Here is a 13,905-nt window from a genome sequence, read left to right as displayed (position 1 = left end):
GCTAGGCCAAAGGTCTTGCATATATGGGGATCAGGGTCAAAATGCAAAAGACTTGGGTGGGTTTGTCTCATGCCCCAAGGGAAGCTCTAGAAAGCAAAGAAACATGGAATACTGGCTTGTAGATGCTCCATATACATTCAACATTACTTGGAAGTATTTCTATTTTAGCTCATGGTTACTTCTGTCAATGTGAAGGCTTCCCAAAAGGCTGATTTTACATGCATAAGACAGCTGTCTTCCAAACCTCAAGGAGCATCTTACTAGCTGGAATATTTCTCTGGGAGGTTCTCAGTTCTGTCCCGAGCTAGGGGAGCAAACTAGCCATAAGATCAACATTGGGCCATACAGCAAGGGAGGGCAAGGGTAACCAAAGAGGACTGGGTCTGCATTTTCTCTGGCTCAGAGGTAAGAAGTTCAGGAGAGAGTTGAACTAGGCCAAGAGGGGAAGGATTCTCCTCTAGCCTTTTTTCCCTTCAATGTTGACCAGTGCAGGGGAAGCAGGTGACAGTCCTGGAGTGGCCTGGCATCGTGGAGTAACCTCTTCTAGTCCAGCCTTGATCTCCGGTAAAAGCTGCCTTTCCCATTCACCCTGAAGAGAAAGAGAGAAAAAAATGAGACCCAGGGAAATAAGTTGATAAGACATTCTCTTACCAGTTCATTTAATTCAGTGAATTTACTAGATGCTCTTGAGGAATTCCCCTATGAATCTTGGGATTGGGTTTGAGAAAGAGTATGTAGTGAAAAGAACACTCAGCAAAGAGTTCTGTCACTAATTCATTTCATCTTTACGGGCCTCAGTTTCCTTCTCTGCAAAATGGATGGATTGGGTTACATGATCTCTAAGGTCCCTTCTACCTCTAACATTCTTTATTCTATGACCCCTTCTATTTCTGCCATTTTGTGTTCTACAGTCTCTTCTAACTCTGATATTTTCTGATTCTATTGCTTAATTTTTGCAAGCCTCCAAGGGCTCCCTTCAAACAAGCCCATGGTCTTTGTGTGTAGCCTCAACCTCCTTCTGTCTTATGAACTTTAAAAATATGTATTGAACTGAACCAAATTCTGATCATGTCTTCCATGGCAGGACAAATGAAGAAGATGCATTCCAAGGGAGGGAGATGTCCAAGCTCACACAGTCCCTTAGTGTTGGACTTTGGACCCCTGTCTCCCAGTGTACTTTCCACTACAAAACACAAGATCGGCCTCAATGTTTGGAATAAGCTCTCCCACAGTAAACATGTCCCTTTTTTAGCAGCCTCCCCCACCCTGACATTAAGTTCCCCATCCTCCCCAACATCTGACATCAGCACAGGTCACCTGAGGCTGTCCAGCACGAAAGCAATGCCTCCAAGCTGAAAACTTCGGATTTAGCATTAAATAGCTGAGCTCACAGAATGCTTCAGGGAAAGTAGCAAGCTTTAGAATCACCAGGCTATAAAAATCTATGTGACTAATAAGAACTAAGCTCCATTTTCTTGACAGGCTGGATTGGGATTTGGCTGGTGGATGCATTAAATGTCTCTAAATCTCATTTGGTCTCCAATGGCTGGGGGGTTGGGGAGTGGGGAGAGAAGCAAACTAAGGCATCCACTTTCAGAAGAGTTTTTCCTTCTTTCTTCTCCCTCCTCTCTCCCCCCTTCCCCAACTCCCCATCCTTATTTTTAGTCTCTGAGGGAAGTGTTTAGGAGCTCAGCTCATACCATATGAGTTTCTTAGGAACTGACGATGATTTTGAGTTGTTGTGGGTTGTGAGACATGGGAAAATGTGAACAGGGGAGATTGTAGCATCTCCTCCCCTAGGGACAATGTTAAGCTTCACTTCTATTCCTCTGTAGCACATTCTGTTGTACTTAGAGTCATCTGGGCACAACTTTCTTATTGTTGCATATGCGTTATCCATGTAGACTCTTAGGACAGAATCCTCATCTCACACTTTTGCTGAGTACTCCTTGGTGACCAGGTACAAAGTAGAAGAGGTACCTGATAGAACTTGTTAACATGAACTGGAAACAATAGCTAGAGGATGCACCGTGCTTTCAAGAGCAGGGTCTCACCCTTCCCAAGACCTACTGGAAGCCGGACTGCCCAGGATTTGTTGCGATGCATGGAGATTGGGACAGTCTCCATGCAAACCTTTAGGACTTGCAATTTTGTGGCTTAGATTTACCAAGAAATATGGGATCAGAACTTCTTGCCCTGCATGTCTATCACCAAATAGTAACCACTATGCCCCTAACTCCTGCTTTTATCTTGATCAAATGTGAATAAGAGCAATTGATTAGAATCTTGAGATCCTTAGAACTCTAGAGATAAATTAAGGACCATCAACCAAATGCTGGGAAAGCTGAACTATGTTACACTAGGTTAGGCTTGGTCTTCACAAAAGAAAGGTTCTAGATTGGACCCAGGCCATTCCCTTTCTGTATGACCTTAGACAAGTTATTTGCCCAATTCAACAAGCATTTAGTAAGCATTTACTGTGTTCCAGGAACTGTACTCTAGTACACTAGGGTTGTGAGGACAAAGACAAAACAGCCCTCAAGGAGCTTACCCTCTACTGGGAGAAACAACACAGACACAAATAAATAAATGCAAAACACCTACAGAGTAATTTCTGGGTGAGGGGCACCAGCAACCAGAGGAGACCAGGATGAACTTCATGCAGCAGGTGACAGTCAAGCAATTCTCTAAGGGAGTTATGGATTGTTAGAAGCAGAGGGGAGGAGAAAGTACACTCCAGGCATGGGGGACATCCTGGGCAAAGGAAATGTTGTATAGGAGGTTCCTCTCTGGGCCTCAGTTTCCTCATTTGTCAAATAGAAGAGCTGGACTAGATGAGCTCTAGTATCCCCTCCACTTCTGGTGGTGTATGAGTCTATAACAACTCATTTTTTTTGGACCAGGCTTGTATCTCTACTGGTATAAGGAGCTCCCAGTAAGGTAATTCCCTCTACCGATGAAAACTGGCATCAATTCTATAACTTATCATTCTAGTGAGTTGCCTAAGGACACTTGGCATGGTTCTCCCAGCCAGGATGTGGCAGAGGTAAGACTCCAACCCGGTCTTCTTGATTCAAAGGCTATCTCTCTATCTACTCTACAACCCTACCTCATAGTTACATAGTTAAGACTAAAAAAGTGCTTTTTATAACACTGGACACAAAGTGTGCTATTACAGCACTCATAAAATAACACTGGACTATCTGTGAAGTACAAGGACAAGACACACATTGGCTAGTGAGTACTGATCATGGCCTTGAGACTCATCCCAAGACTCCAAGACAAGTCCTTGTGGGGTTCTTAGCTTTGTGGGAGTGGGAAGGAGAGGAGGATGTCTTCAGAGGCCTTATTAATCAGTTACTGCCAGGATTTTAAGGGAACAGGGTATTCCTTTCCCCTATGTACATACCCTCACCCTCATAGTCTCACCATGGCTATTGTCCCTAACACATTGTCCTCCTCAAACTGTGCATGATCCCTGATGCAACCTCCTCAGACCAAAACCTGACTACAACAATCACCATGCCCTGGGGTTGGGGAAGTGAGAAGTCATATGCTTTTTGCCCTACTTTTTCATCTTCTACCAGTTCCTTCCTTTTAAGAGTCTGTTTCTCTTGAGTATAATTTCCCCGGTGGTTGGACAGAGCAACACCCTTTCTTGCCCTTGGATTAGGGACTAAGCTAAAGAATGGACTTTTCTGAAGTTTCTCTGCTTATTCCATTTGGATCCCGCCCTTCCTGAGACTTACTGGGAACCGGACGGCCGAGGATTTGTTGCAGTGCATGGAAATGGGGGCAAAGTCATACAGGGACTTGAGCACATCCCGGTTGAATGAGTTCCAAGGGACTGAAGCAAATTGCTCTTGGACAGAAGACTTGGGGCAGGTACAGATATCTTCATTGTTAAACCTGGGGGGAGGGAGAGGGGAAGAAATTGCTGTCAAATTACAATATTTGGACTCCTTCTCACTACAGGGAGAAGGGGAAACAGCTACCTAATCTTGCCTTGTAGAACAGGTCATTGAGAATGGGGGTTAGGCTTTGCTGTGTGTCTTTGATGAAAGTCAGAGATGATTCAGAAATAGGTACACTGAATCCGAGGGCAGCTAGGTGGTGCAGTGGTTAGAGCACTGGGCTTGGAGTCAGGAAGACCCAAGTTCAAATCCAGCCTCAGGCACTTACTAGCTTGTGTGACCCTAGGCAAGTCACTTAACTTCTGTTTGCCTCACTTTCCTCAGCTATAAAAAAATAAATTGGAGAAGGAAATAGCAAATCATTCCAGAATGAAGAGTCAGGCATGACTGAAATAATTGAATAACAACATTGAATCCTTTCCCATGAAGTGGCTCCCCCAAGATAGAACATCTTTTTTATTATTCCCAGAGCAAATGGTATGTAGTGGGAAGAGCACTAGAGTAAGAGTCAGAAGAGCTGGCTTTGAGTGCGGACACTGCTTTTACTAGTTGTGTAATTTGAAGCAAGTTATTAAACTTTTCTGAGCCTGTTTCCTCATCTGGTGTGGGGAGAGGTAGAGGTGGGAATATCCTATCTTGATTCCCTCACAGGGGTATGGGAGGACCAGGGGAGATGATGTATGTGACAGTGTAAGGGAAATTCTAATTAGTATCGTAATAGTCCACAAGTTTCTCCAGAAATAAATGTTTCTGTTTGACCCACCCAGATCCTCTCTGTGTTGAAATTCTCAGCTGGCTGTCCCTTTAAATGACCATTCCGAATTGGAACAGAATTGTACGTTTACTTATGTAGTATTAACTTAACAGATGATATCAAAGAGGGGAGAGAAGTGTGCCCTGCCCCCAACCACCACAGATTCCCACCTCGAGTAAGCAACTCACCCTGCTCTCTCAGCCAGTTACTTGCCCTGCCTTTCTCAATTTTCCACATCTGTAAAATGGGCAGGCAATGTATATGCATGCACGTTGGAATATTTCCACCCCCACCACTGGAGACTTTGAAGATTTGCTAGCTATCATACTAGGGTGAAATTCAGACAAATTCTAACGTGATACGAACATTCTTTTGGGGTGGGGAGAGGAGGAGGAGTTACCTGTTGACAAGGTGAAAATACTTCTGTAAGTAGCCAAGGTCCACAGCACTCTTACATAATTCCAGCTGCGTCTGTGGGTAGTAGTGCACGTAATTCACACACATTTCTTCTGTGATGCTAAACCCACCCTGGAAGGTTAAAAAAAAAACCTAATAATTATAACTCCATATGTGTGCATGGTAATCTTAGATTTGCAAAGCAGTTTCACAAATGTTATTTCATTTGGTCTTCAAAAATAACCCTGTGAGGTAGACAGAGCAGGTACTTTATTTCAACTTTACAAGTTAGAAATCTCATTTACAGGAAGGTCATATTGGGCGAAATGGTCACAAAGGTCACTTGCGGTCCTAACAGTCAGTGGTGCTTTGGTTCACACTAACCTCAAGGGACATAAAGACTTTAGGGCAACAAACTTTTGCTGTCTCCTACCAGGCATTTTGGAGGACAACATCATCAGAAGACAGAAATCTTCCCTCAAGCAACTCAGACATGAGGTGGGGAGACTACACTCAGACATATGAAACAATCAGAGACCTAGTCAAAACTTTATATCATTAAGTACTTTATTGAATGTGGTGAAGTTTCCAAAGTTGAGGAGAGAGAAGAAGGGGGGGGGTGGGGAAGGAAGGACAGGGAAGGAGGGAGGGAGGGAGGGAGAGAGAGAAGGAGAGAGATACAGAGGGAGAGAGGGAGGGAGGGAGGGAGGGAGAAACAGAGAAAGGGAGAGAAGAGAGAGATCCTATCCATGTTAACTTACCACAGTTGCCCGCTCTCTGGATTCTGTGTTGTATGTGCAAGAAGTAATGAGCACATCACCCTGTGTAACCAAGGAAATAGTCACATTTATTAATATATGTGTCCTGGGGCTGATGCATATGGGCAGGAAGTGATGAACACAACTCCCTCAGTAATCTAAAAATAATGGGCATCCACCAGCAAATGGTGTGGTAAATAGAGCATTGGACTGAGCCAGGAGACTTGGATTATACAATTCTGCCACTGACTAGTTGAATAACTTTGGACAAGTCATTTCCCCAGTCTGGGTCTCAAACCATAGAATCTTGGAGACCATCTAGTCCAATTTCCTCATTCTATAGAGGACAAAACCATGGTATAATGTGCAATATTTTGAGGTGCTTTTCCAGCTCTGACATTCTATGTTCTAAAGCCACTTCCAGCTCTAACCCTCAATGTTTGATGGCCTAACATTCTTTAATTGTAAAATTCTGATCAACTCTAACATTCTATCTTTATTTTACATTCTATTTGCTGAGGTTCCTTCCAGCTCCAATATTCTATATTCTAACATTCTATGTTCTATAATCTAACATTCTATGTTCTTAGGTCTCTTATACCTATAAAAATCTATGATTCTATTATTATACATTCTACCACTTGATATGTGGGGTAGTAAGCGAAAGATCACTACAGAGTCAAGCTACAGTACCCACTCATTATCAGGTATAACTCTATCAGATAATCTGAAAATGGTATCTGAGGTCAAACTACAACATCTTAAGGTATTTGATGAGACTCTCAACTCCAGTTGCCCTGTGTCGCCTTTCCTCCCCATCTCCTTCCACTGAGAGATTTATCACTCACACCTACCTACATGGTTAGCATATGGAAATGAGACAAAATGATACCATAGGGAAAGCAAGGTCTTAATTGACTTAGCTGGACCATGCTGCAATTTGCTAGTTTTCTCACTTGATACTCACCGGGAGAACAGACACAATTTTCTTTAACATTCGGATTTCCTAGAAAAAAAGAAAGAGAAGAAAAGGGAAGGGGAAATGATGAAAGAAGCTGTCCAAGAAATCCTTGGACCACCATTTTGGATAACAATTTGGAGCTATACTCAAAGGACTATAAAACTGTGCATATCCTTTGACCCAACAATATCACTACTAGGTCTGTATCTCAGAGATCAAAGAAAAAGAAAAGGGACCTTCAAATATAAGCAACTCTTTTTATGGTGGCACAAAGAATTGAAAATTGAGGGGATACCCATCAATTGGGGAACAGCTGAACAAGTTGTGGTATATAATTGTGATGGAATACTATTGTGTTATAAGACATGATATGGGGGGGGGTAGTTTCAGAAAAACCTGGAAAGACTTATATGGATTTATGCAAAGTGAAGAGAGCGGAACCAGAAGACTGTCGTACACAGTAAGAGCAGTATTATAACAGTGATCTGTTAACTGTGAAAGACTTAGCTACTCTAACCAATATAATGATCTAAGACAGTTCCAAAGAACCTGTGATAAAAAAAATGCTATCCACCTCCAGAGAGAGAACTAATGAACTCTGAGTGCAGATCAAAGCATACTCTTTTCACTTTTTTGGCAATATGACAAATATGGAAATATATTTTGCATGACTTCACAAGCATAATTGGTATCATATTGTTTGCCTTCTCAGTGAGTTGGGGAGGGGATTTAGGTAGGGAGAAAGTTTGGAAGTCAATTTTTTTTTAAAAAATGAATGCTAAAATAAAGTATAATCATTGTTTTTCAAAAAGAAAGAAAACCTTGGGTCTTACTTATAAAGGCTCCCAAATTTCATTCTGGGGCCTCTTGGGGGACACAGGGAAGGATAACGGGTGAGATGGACACAGATAAGATGACCCGAGGTCTCCTTTTCTCCTTAGTCTTGTTTTATTTTTTATTTCCTCTAAAAGAGACTTTAATGCTAGTGCCTTTCCTCTGCTGATCATCTCCAATATATCCTGTCTTTATCTTGTTTGTACATAGTTGTTTTCGTCCTGTCTCCCCTATTAGATTGTGAGCTCCTGGAGAACAGGGACTGTGTTTTGCCTTTCTTTGTATCTCCATTGCCTAGCACAGAGTCTGGCACATAGTAGGTGCTTAGTAAATATTGAATGGACCGATTGACCAACAGATTCTTAAGAGCTAAGTTCCAGAGACCTGGCAATGTTCCAGCATCAGGAAGGGAGGGGAATGAATATGGTCTTTAAACTATTTAAGGAAGAGGGTCTGTAGAAGAAGCTGTAGCCCAAAGTGGGAAGTATGTATTGAAAGGTACTTTCTCTCGCCCTCATGCCCCAATACAAAAGGTATCCCTCCCCCAATCCCTGCCCCACCCCCACCTTCCCAGCCTAACACAAGCTGTAATTCCCACCACTTCTTGGGTTCACCTGATAAGGACTGCATCATTGCTTCTAGAAATCTCTTATGCAAACATGCATGTTGCTTCCAGGCCTCTCCTATTACCATACCTAGTAGGATGTAAGACCCTTGAGGGTAGGGACCACTTTGGGTTTTATGTTTGGATCACCAGCACCCATCTGAGTTCCTTATATATGACAAGCACTTAATAAATGTTTGCTGAATGATTTTGTCAGTTTATCTGTTATTTTGGGTATTCAGGATAGACTGTAGGATAAGGAGGTCTCTAAGGTAGGAAAGAGGGATGAGGAGCAACAGAAAACCTGAAATAGTAGGGGTAAGCATAGGGGAATATTCCATCAAGGAGGGAGGAATTCCCAAAATAGCAGAACACAGATCATGGGTGCCTTGTTACAAAGTAGAAAGAGAAACCAAAGAGCACCTGTCCTTGTTTTGTGACTTTGCCAACTATGAGAAGGTCAGGGTTTGGACCAAGCATTCATACCTGGAAATGGGGGCTGTAGTGGTCATCCCTATTCACAATCTCTGTCACTATTCCTTCTCGAGCTATGACCGTGATCACCTTCCTCCCTGTGAGATGAGTGTGGAGCTGGGAAGCAAAGATGTGGATCCCAGACTCTGGCAAAGCCTAGAAAATCACAGTAGAAAGACAAAAGGGTTCAGCTGGGGAAATGAACTTTTTAATAAGTTGTTGTTGGTTCAAAGCTGTGTTCTAAAGGATTCCAGGAACTCTGACATCTAGCTAAGTGGGGTGTTGCTGTTCTTGGCTTCAGAATAGTGGGCTTTCTTCTCCTTTGTTTCATCAGGGACATTTGGATCAAGCAAACATTGTTAATACAATTTTCATAGCACTTACTGGGCTTTTCAATGGGGTGACCAGACTGTGTGGGGGGCTCAGAACATGCATGCTACACCATTACCGTTTTTAACAAGAATTCCCCATTTGAATAGGAAATAAGAGTAAATTCGATCCTTGTTGTTACTATGCTGCTAAAAGACAGCTCACATCTATTTTAAGAGTTTGGCATGAGAATGGCGGCAGCAGTTTCATACAAGCGAATGGTGAAAGGCATTTCAAGGCAGTAGATACGGCAGATGAGTAGCAAAGGGAATTGGCTCCCCAATGGCTGCAGCATTTTCCAGAACATCCAGGAAATAGAATTTGTTTTCTCTTTCTATCCCAGACTGGATGATTCAGTTGTGGGGGTTTTTTTCCTTCAATGGTGCCACTGGCAGCTACCCTAAGAGGCCTTTTTCTCACTCAGCTGACACAGGGACCTTTTGTAATAATAATGGGGTACTCTACAGAGATCAGCAAGAGACTTGTTCTGGGGGTGTATGAGCATATCCCATTTATCCAGTATCATTGTGCCCCACAAGTAAGTTCCAGATAACTGAAGCATATCACTTCAGGGGAAAGAATTAGACAGAGAGTTAAGACAGTTGGATTCTAGTCCTGCCTCTGATACCAACTTGCTGTGTGACCTTGAACAGCCTGTGCCTCAATTTCCCCACCTTCAAAATGACTCATTGGTTTCTAAGGGACCTTCCAGCTGTCACATTCCATCTTCTATATCTAAGGTCCTTTTTAGCACTGACAGACTGTGTTCTAGGTTCCAAAATCCCTCCTGACTGACATTGTGTTCTATGTTATAAAATCTCTTCTGGCTCTAATATTCTGTAATTCATGCCTTTTCAACAATATCAAACTGGTGGTCTCAGCCAGTGGGATCTGGCTTACTAACTGAAGGAGCCTTTGACCAGAGTACTCTTAAACAGGGGTGTCAAACTCAAACAGAAACAGTGACCACTAAATCCTACATACATAAGGATGCCTGCAGGACCCATAATGACTTAGAAAACCATATATTAACATTATCTATGTTCTACTATATTTGTATTTACTTTCCTAAATGTTTGCTGGTTACATTTTAATCTGATTCAGGCACATTGGGGAGTGTTGCCGATAGCAATGCTGCCTGAGGCTGCATGTTAGACCCCTCTGTTCTAAAAACATTCCTTGTCTCTCACATATGGAAACTTTCCACTGACTTGCCTGCCTACCAGACAGAGATGAGAAACCCTGGGAGACCACATTCAGAGATTGCCACATTCATCTTAGAGCTGAATTCCTTATAAATATTTGTTCCATCAGAAGAAAGTTTGCTCCTAAAAGTCCAAATGACTTTGTTCATGAAATAGTCTCAGTTATCAACCCCAGAGCATGGATTTATAGCCAGGCTTGAGTGTGGAAAGAAGGAGATTAGTGATTACCTTGTCCACTAAAGACAAAAGAAAAGGAAGGCAGATTAAAATGAACAGGTTGGATCCTGCTGCTGCTGTTTGTCCTTCATTCTCAAAGAGGACCATGACATCAGGGAGGTGATGCCATGACATCCAAGTGAATTGATTTAAGGGAGGGAGGGCTATGCAAAGTCGCCAGCCTCACTTTCTCCTCTGGTGCCATCTGGGTCCAGTGGCAAGATATGGATGGAAGGAATTTTAAGTAGTGTCAGTAGTTCTAAAATTCTCTCTGCTAGTCTTAAACAAGCAAAACAAATGCTTGTTTGTCCCTGAAGTGGTCTTTCAAGCAAGAGGATTGGTCAGGGAGTCATAAAAAGGTTTGGTACAGCACACATGAATTTGTACCAACTGTATTATTTTGCTGGGAGATACAGGTAATTATGCCTTTGGGTCTTCATCATTCTGTGGATACCTAAAATTGCATTCACCAGCCTGCTCCTCTAGAAAGCCAGGCTTCCCCAGGCAACTATGATTGCATGTGAAAAGCATAGATCTGAAGTCAGAAGATCTGGGTTTGATGTTGTACCAGTCACCTTACTTCTCTGTGCCTTAATGTTCTCATCTGTAAACTAGACACAATGATACTATATAGTATACTATATACCTCTCAGCATTGTTACAAGGAAAGCACTTTGCAATTCTTAAAGCACCATATAGATGTTTATTCATAATGTTATTTCATCTACTGTCCCAAGGAATAGGAAGAACTATAACCCCCGGGGTCATTTCCTTGAAGTTAGAGATTTTCATCCTGAGGGTGCCAGAAACTTCTTAAGGGAATATTTGATAAATAACTATATTAAACTCTACACTATGTTAAACTATAGAATTTATTTCTTTTCATACTTAATAAGGGGCATGGGAAGGTCTATGGAAAGGCAAGGGATATGAGGACAAAAAAAATTGTGAATCCCTACCCTAAACAGTTCCTGCTTTCTTCCATTTGTTCATTTGTTCATTTGTTTCTCTTCCCCTGAATGGGTTCTCTAAAAGTGCCTCAATGACCTCTCTGCCACTTTTAACACTGTTGATCACCTCCTCCTTCTGGATACTTTGTCCTCCCTGGGTTTTCATGGCACTACTCTCTCTCTCTCTCTGTCTTTTTGTCTGTATCTGTCTGTCTGTCTCTTTCTCCCTCTCTCCCTCCTACCTTTTCCTTCTGAGGAATTCCTTTCTGGATTGCACTTGTATCCTGCCCCCTGTGTGTTGCTAGGACTCTACCCTGGATCCTCTTTTCTTCTCTTCCTCTCTCTCCCTCTCTCTCTCTCTCTCTCTCTCTCTCTCTCTCTCTCTCTCTCTCTCTCTCTCTCTCTCTCTCTCTTTCCCTACTCCCCCACCCCCCAGATGATTCTCACACCTATATATCCAGCCCTCATTCCTCTCCTGAGCTTTATACCCCCTTCTAATTACCTTTCAGACATCTCCATCTGAATGTCCTATAGGTGTCTCAACCTCAACCTGTCCACAATCAAATTTGTTGTTCTTCTCCCTAAACCTATTTTGCCTTCTAACTTCCCTATTTATGTTGAGGGCATCACCATCTTCTAGTCCCCTAGATTTCAACCTTTGAGACCTTCTCAACTCTTTACTCTCAGTCATTCCTGCCCCATATTCAATCGATTGCCAAACTTTGTCAATTTTTCTGTCTTTAATATCTCTCCCATCCCTCTCCTCTTTATCACAGCCAGCCCCTAGTTCAGGCCCCTAACCACCTCTTGCCTGTACTATTGTAATAACCTCCTATTGTACTCTCCACCTCCTTCCTCTGCCCTTTCCAATCTAACCACCACAGAGAAGCCAAATTGGTCTTCTTAAAGCCTGATGATATTACTCCCCAACTTAAGAAGCTTCAATGGCTCCCTATTGCCTAACAAATAAGATGCAAACTCCTCTATTTGGCAATTAGAGCCCTTCATAATCAAGCTCCAGTCTGCCTTATCTAAGCTCATTACACATTACTCCCCATTATACATTCTATGCTCTAGACAAACTGGTCTACTTTCTGTCTCCCACTTAGTTGAGTTGAGTAAATGTAGCCAACTCAGCAGACACTTACAAGATTCAAACCCAAGCTTAACTATGTTTTGGTCATACCTTGCCCATGCCCAAACCAGCCTGTGAGAGCCAGGGTCAAAAGGCAAGAAACCAGAAATACTCACCAGTTGAGTACATTTATCAGTGCAATAGCCAGTCAAGACGAAGTCAGTCTCTTTGGGTGGGATAGCCATCACAGGGGTGTATACGAGGCCCAGCTCCATGATCCCAGCATCGAATGGCCTCAGGGTAGGTGTGTAATACAAGCGGAGGCCTGAGGAGTCACGGCGGCCTAAGATAGGGAGGGAAACACATCCTAGTTTAAAACTTCAGAAGAATCAAGCACCATGCAGGGAAGCGAAAGACATAAAAAAATAAATAAACTGCCTAGCTCTTCATGTCAAGGAAATAGCTCAATTTTTTTATTTGCAGGTTGACTGAGTTTTTCTTCTCTATACACACTTTATTACTTCTAAATCCTCTTATGTTCCCTAGCTGTAACAAACAGAAGCAAATGGCTGTGAGCAGCAGTCTTATTGTCAAGGATCTGAAGATACTAGGATCATAGAGATTTTAGAGTGGAAGGGGCCTTGGGGCCTTAGAGGGCCAAGGGCTAAGCCAGTAGTACAGACAGTCAGTGCTCTGAGATCTCAGTAGTCAAGAAGGGCTTTACAGAGGCTATAATGCCATGACAAGTGGGTAGAATTATAATGTTTGTCGGCTCCAGGAAAGGCATTTCAGGTACTGTGGGAGATGCTAAGAAATGAGGAATGGGGACAACAAAGGCAGGAATAGTGAAAAATCCATCCTGGCTGGAGAAGAGGGTTCAGGAGATAAAGCTGGAAAGGTAGCTTGGGGTTAGGTTGTGAAGAACTTTAAATGATAGCTCAAGGGGGTTTAAGGTGTGGTCTCCCAAAGGGCCCCATGGAAATGTAAAAGTATTATCTGAGATGGGATGGAAGGGGCAGGGGTTATACTGATAGGGGTGAGTTTATCAGAGAGAGAACCAGGAACAAAAGGTAAGAAGAGGTACTGAGCAATGATGTGGCTGAGCAGGTCTGGATTGGGATATTGGGAGATGTAACTAGGATGGAGCACCTAGGGTTTTTTTCCCAAGACACTGAATTTAGAGAGCATTGAATTTAGAGGGTTTGTGCCAAATGCCAATTCCCTATTGAGCATCGAGTGGAAGTGGCTAGGGGTCCATACCTGATGACAGGAATGACAAGAGATTGGAATTGCAATGTCATCTCCAAACATGGCCATAACCCCTTTTCCACCCACTGTGCCAACACCCTCAGCAATGGGGAACCCCTTTGGCAAATACAATTCACTCATCTTTCA

At 42.7% G+C, this 13,905-nt stretch overlaps 1 protein-coding gene across 1 annotated transcript in view; it reads right to left on the bottom strand.

Annotated features, from left to right (window-relative positions):
* Positions 1-457: 457 nt before the first annotated feature.
* The window catches only part of DBH (dopamine beta-hydroxylase), a 41,252-nt gene continuing 27,804 nt past the window's right edge, over positions 458-13,905 (bottom strand). The window contains exons 7-13 of the mRNA XM_036752479.1: positions 12,687-12,853; positions 8,708-8,851; positions 6,790-6,828; positions 5,826-5,885; positions 5,069-5,196; positions 3,750-3,909; positions 458-589 (exon numbers count right to left, since the gene is read on the bottom strand). Coding sequence (XP_036608374.1) covers positions 458-589; positions 3,750-3,909; positions 5,069-5,196; positions 5,826-5,885; positions 6,790-6,828; positions 8,708-8,851; positions 12,687-12,853 — 830 coding nt within the window. The remainder of the gene's footprint in view (positions 590-3,749; positions 3,910-5,068; positions 5,197-5,825; positions 5,886-6,789; positions 6,829-8,707; positions 8,852-12,686; positions 12,854-13,905) is intronic.

The sequence above is a fragment of the Trichosurus vulpecula genome, chromosome 3 (genome assembly GCF_011100635.1).
Source record: "Trichosurus vulpecula isolate mTriVul1 chromosome 3, mTriVul1.pri, whole genome shotgun sequence".
Lineage (NCBI taxonomy): Eukaryota > Metazoa > Chordata > Mammalia > Diprotodontia > Phalangeridae > Trichosurus > Trichosurus vulpecula.
This window is presented reverse-complemented; position numbering and strand designations above follow the sequence as displayed.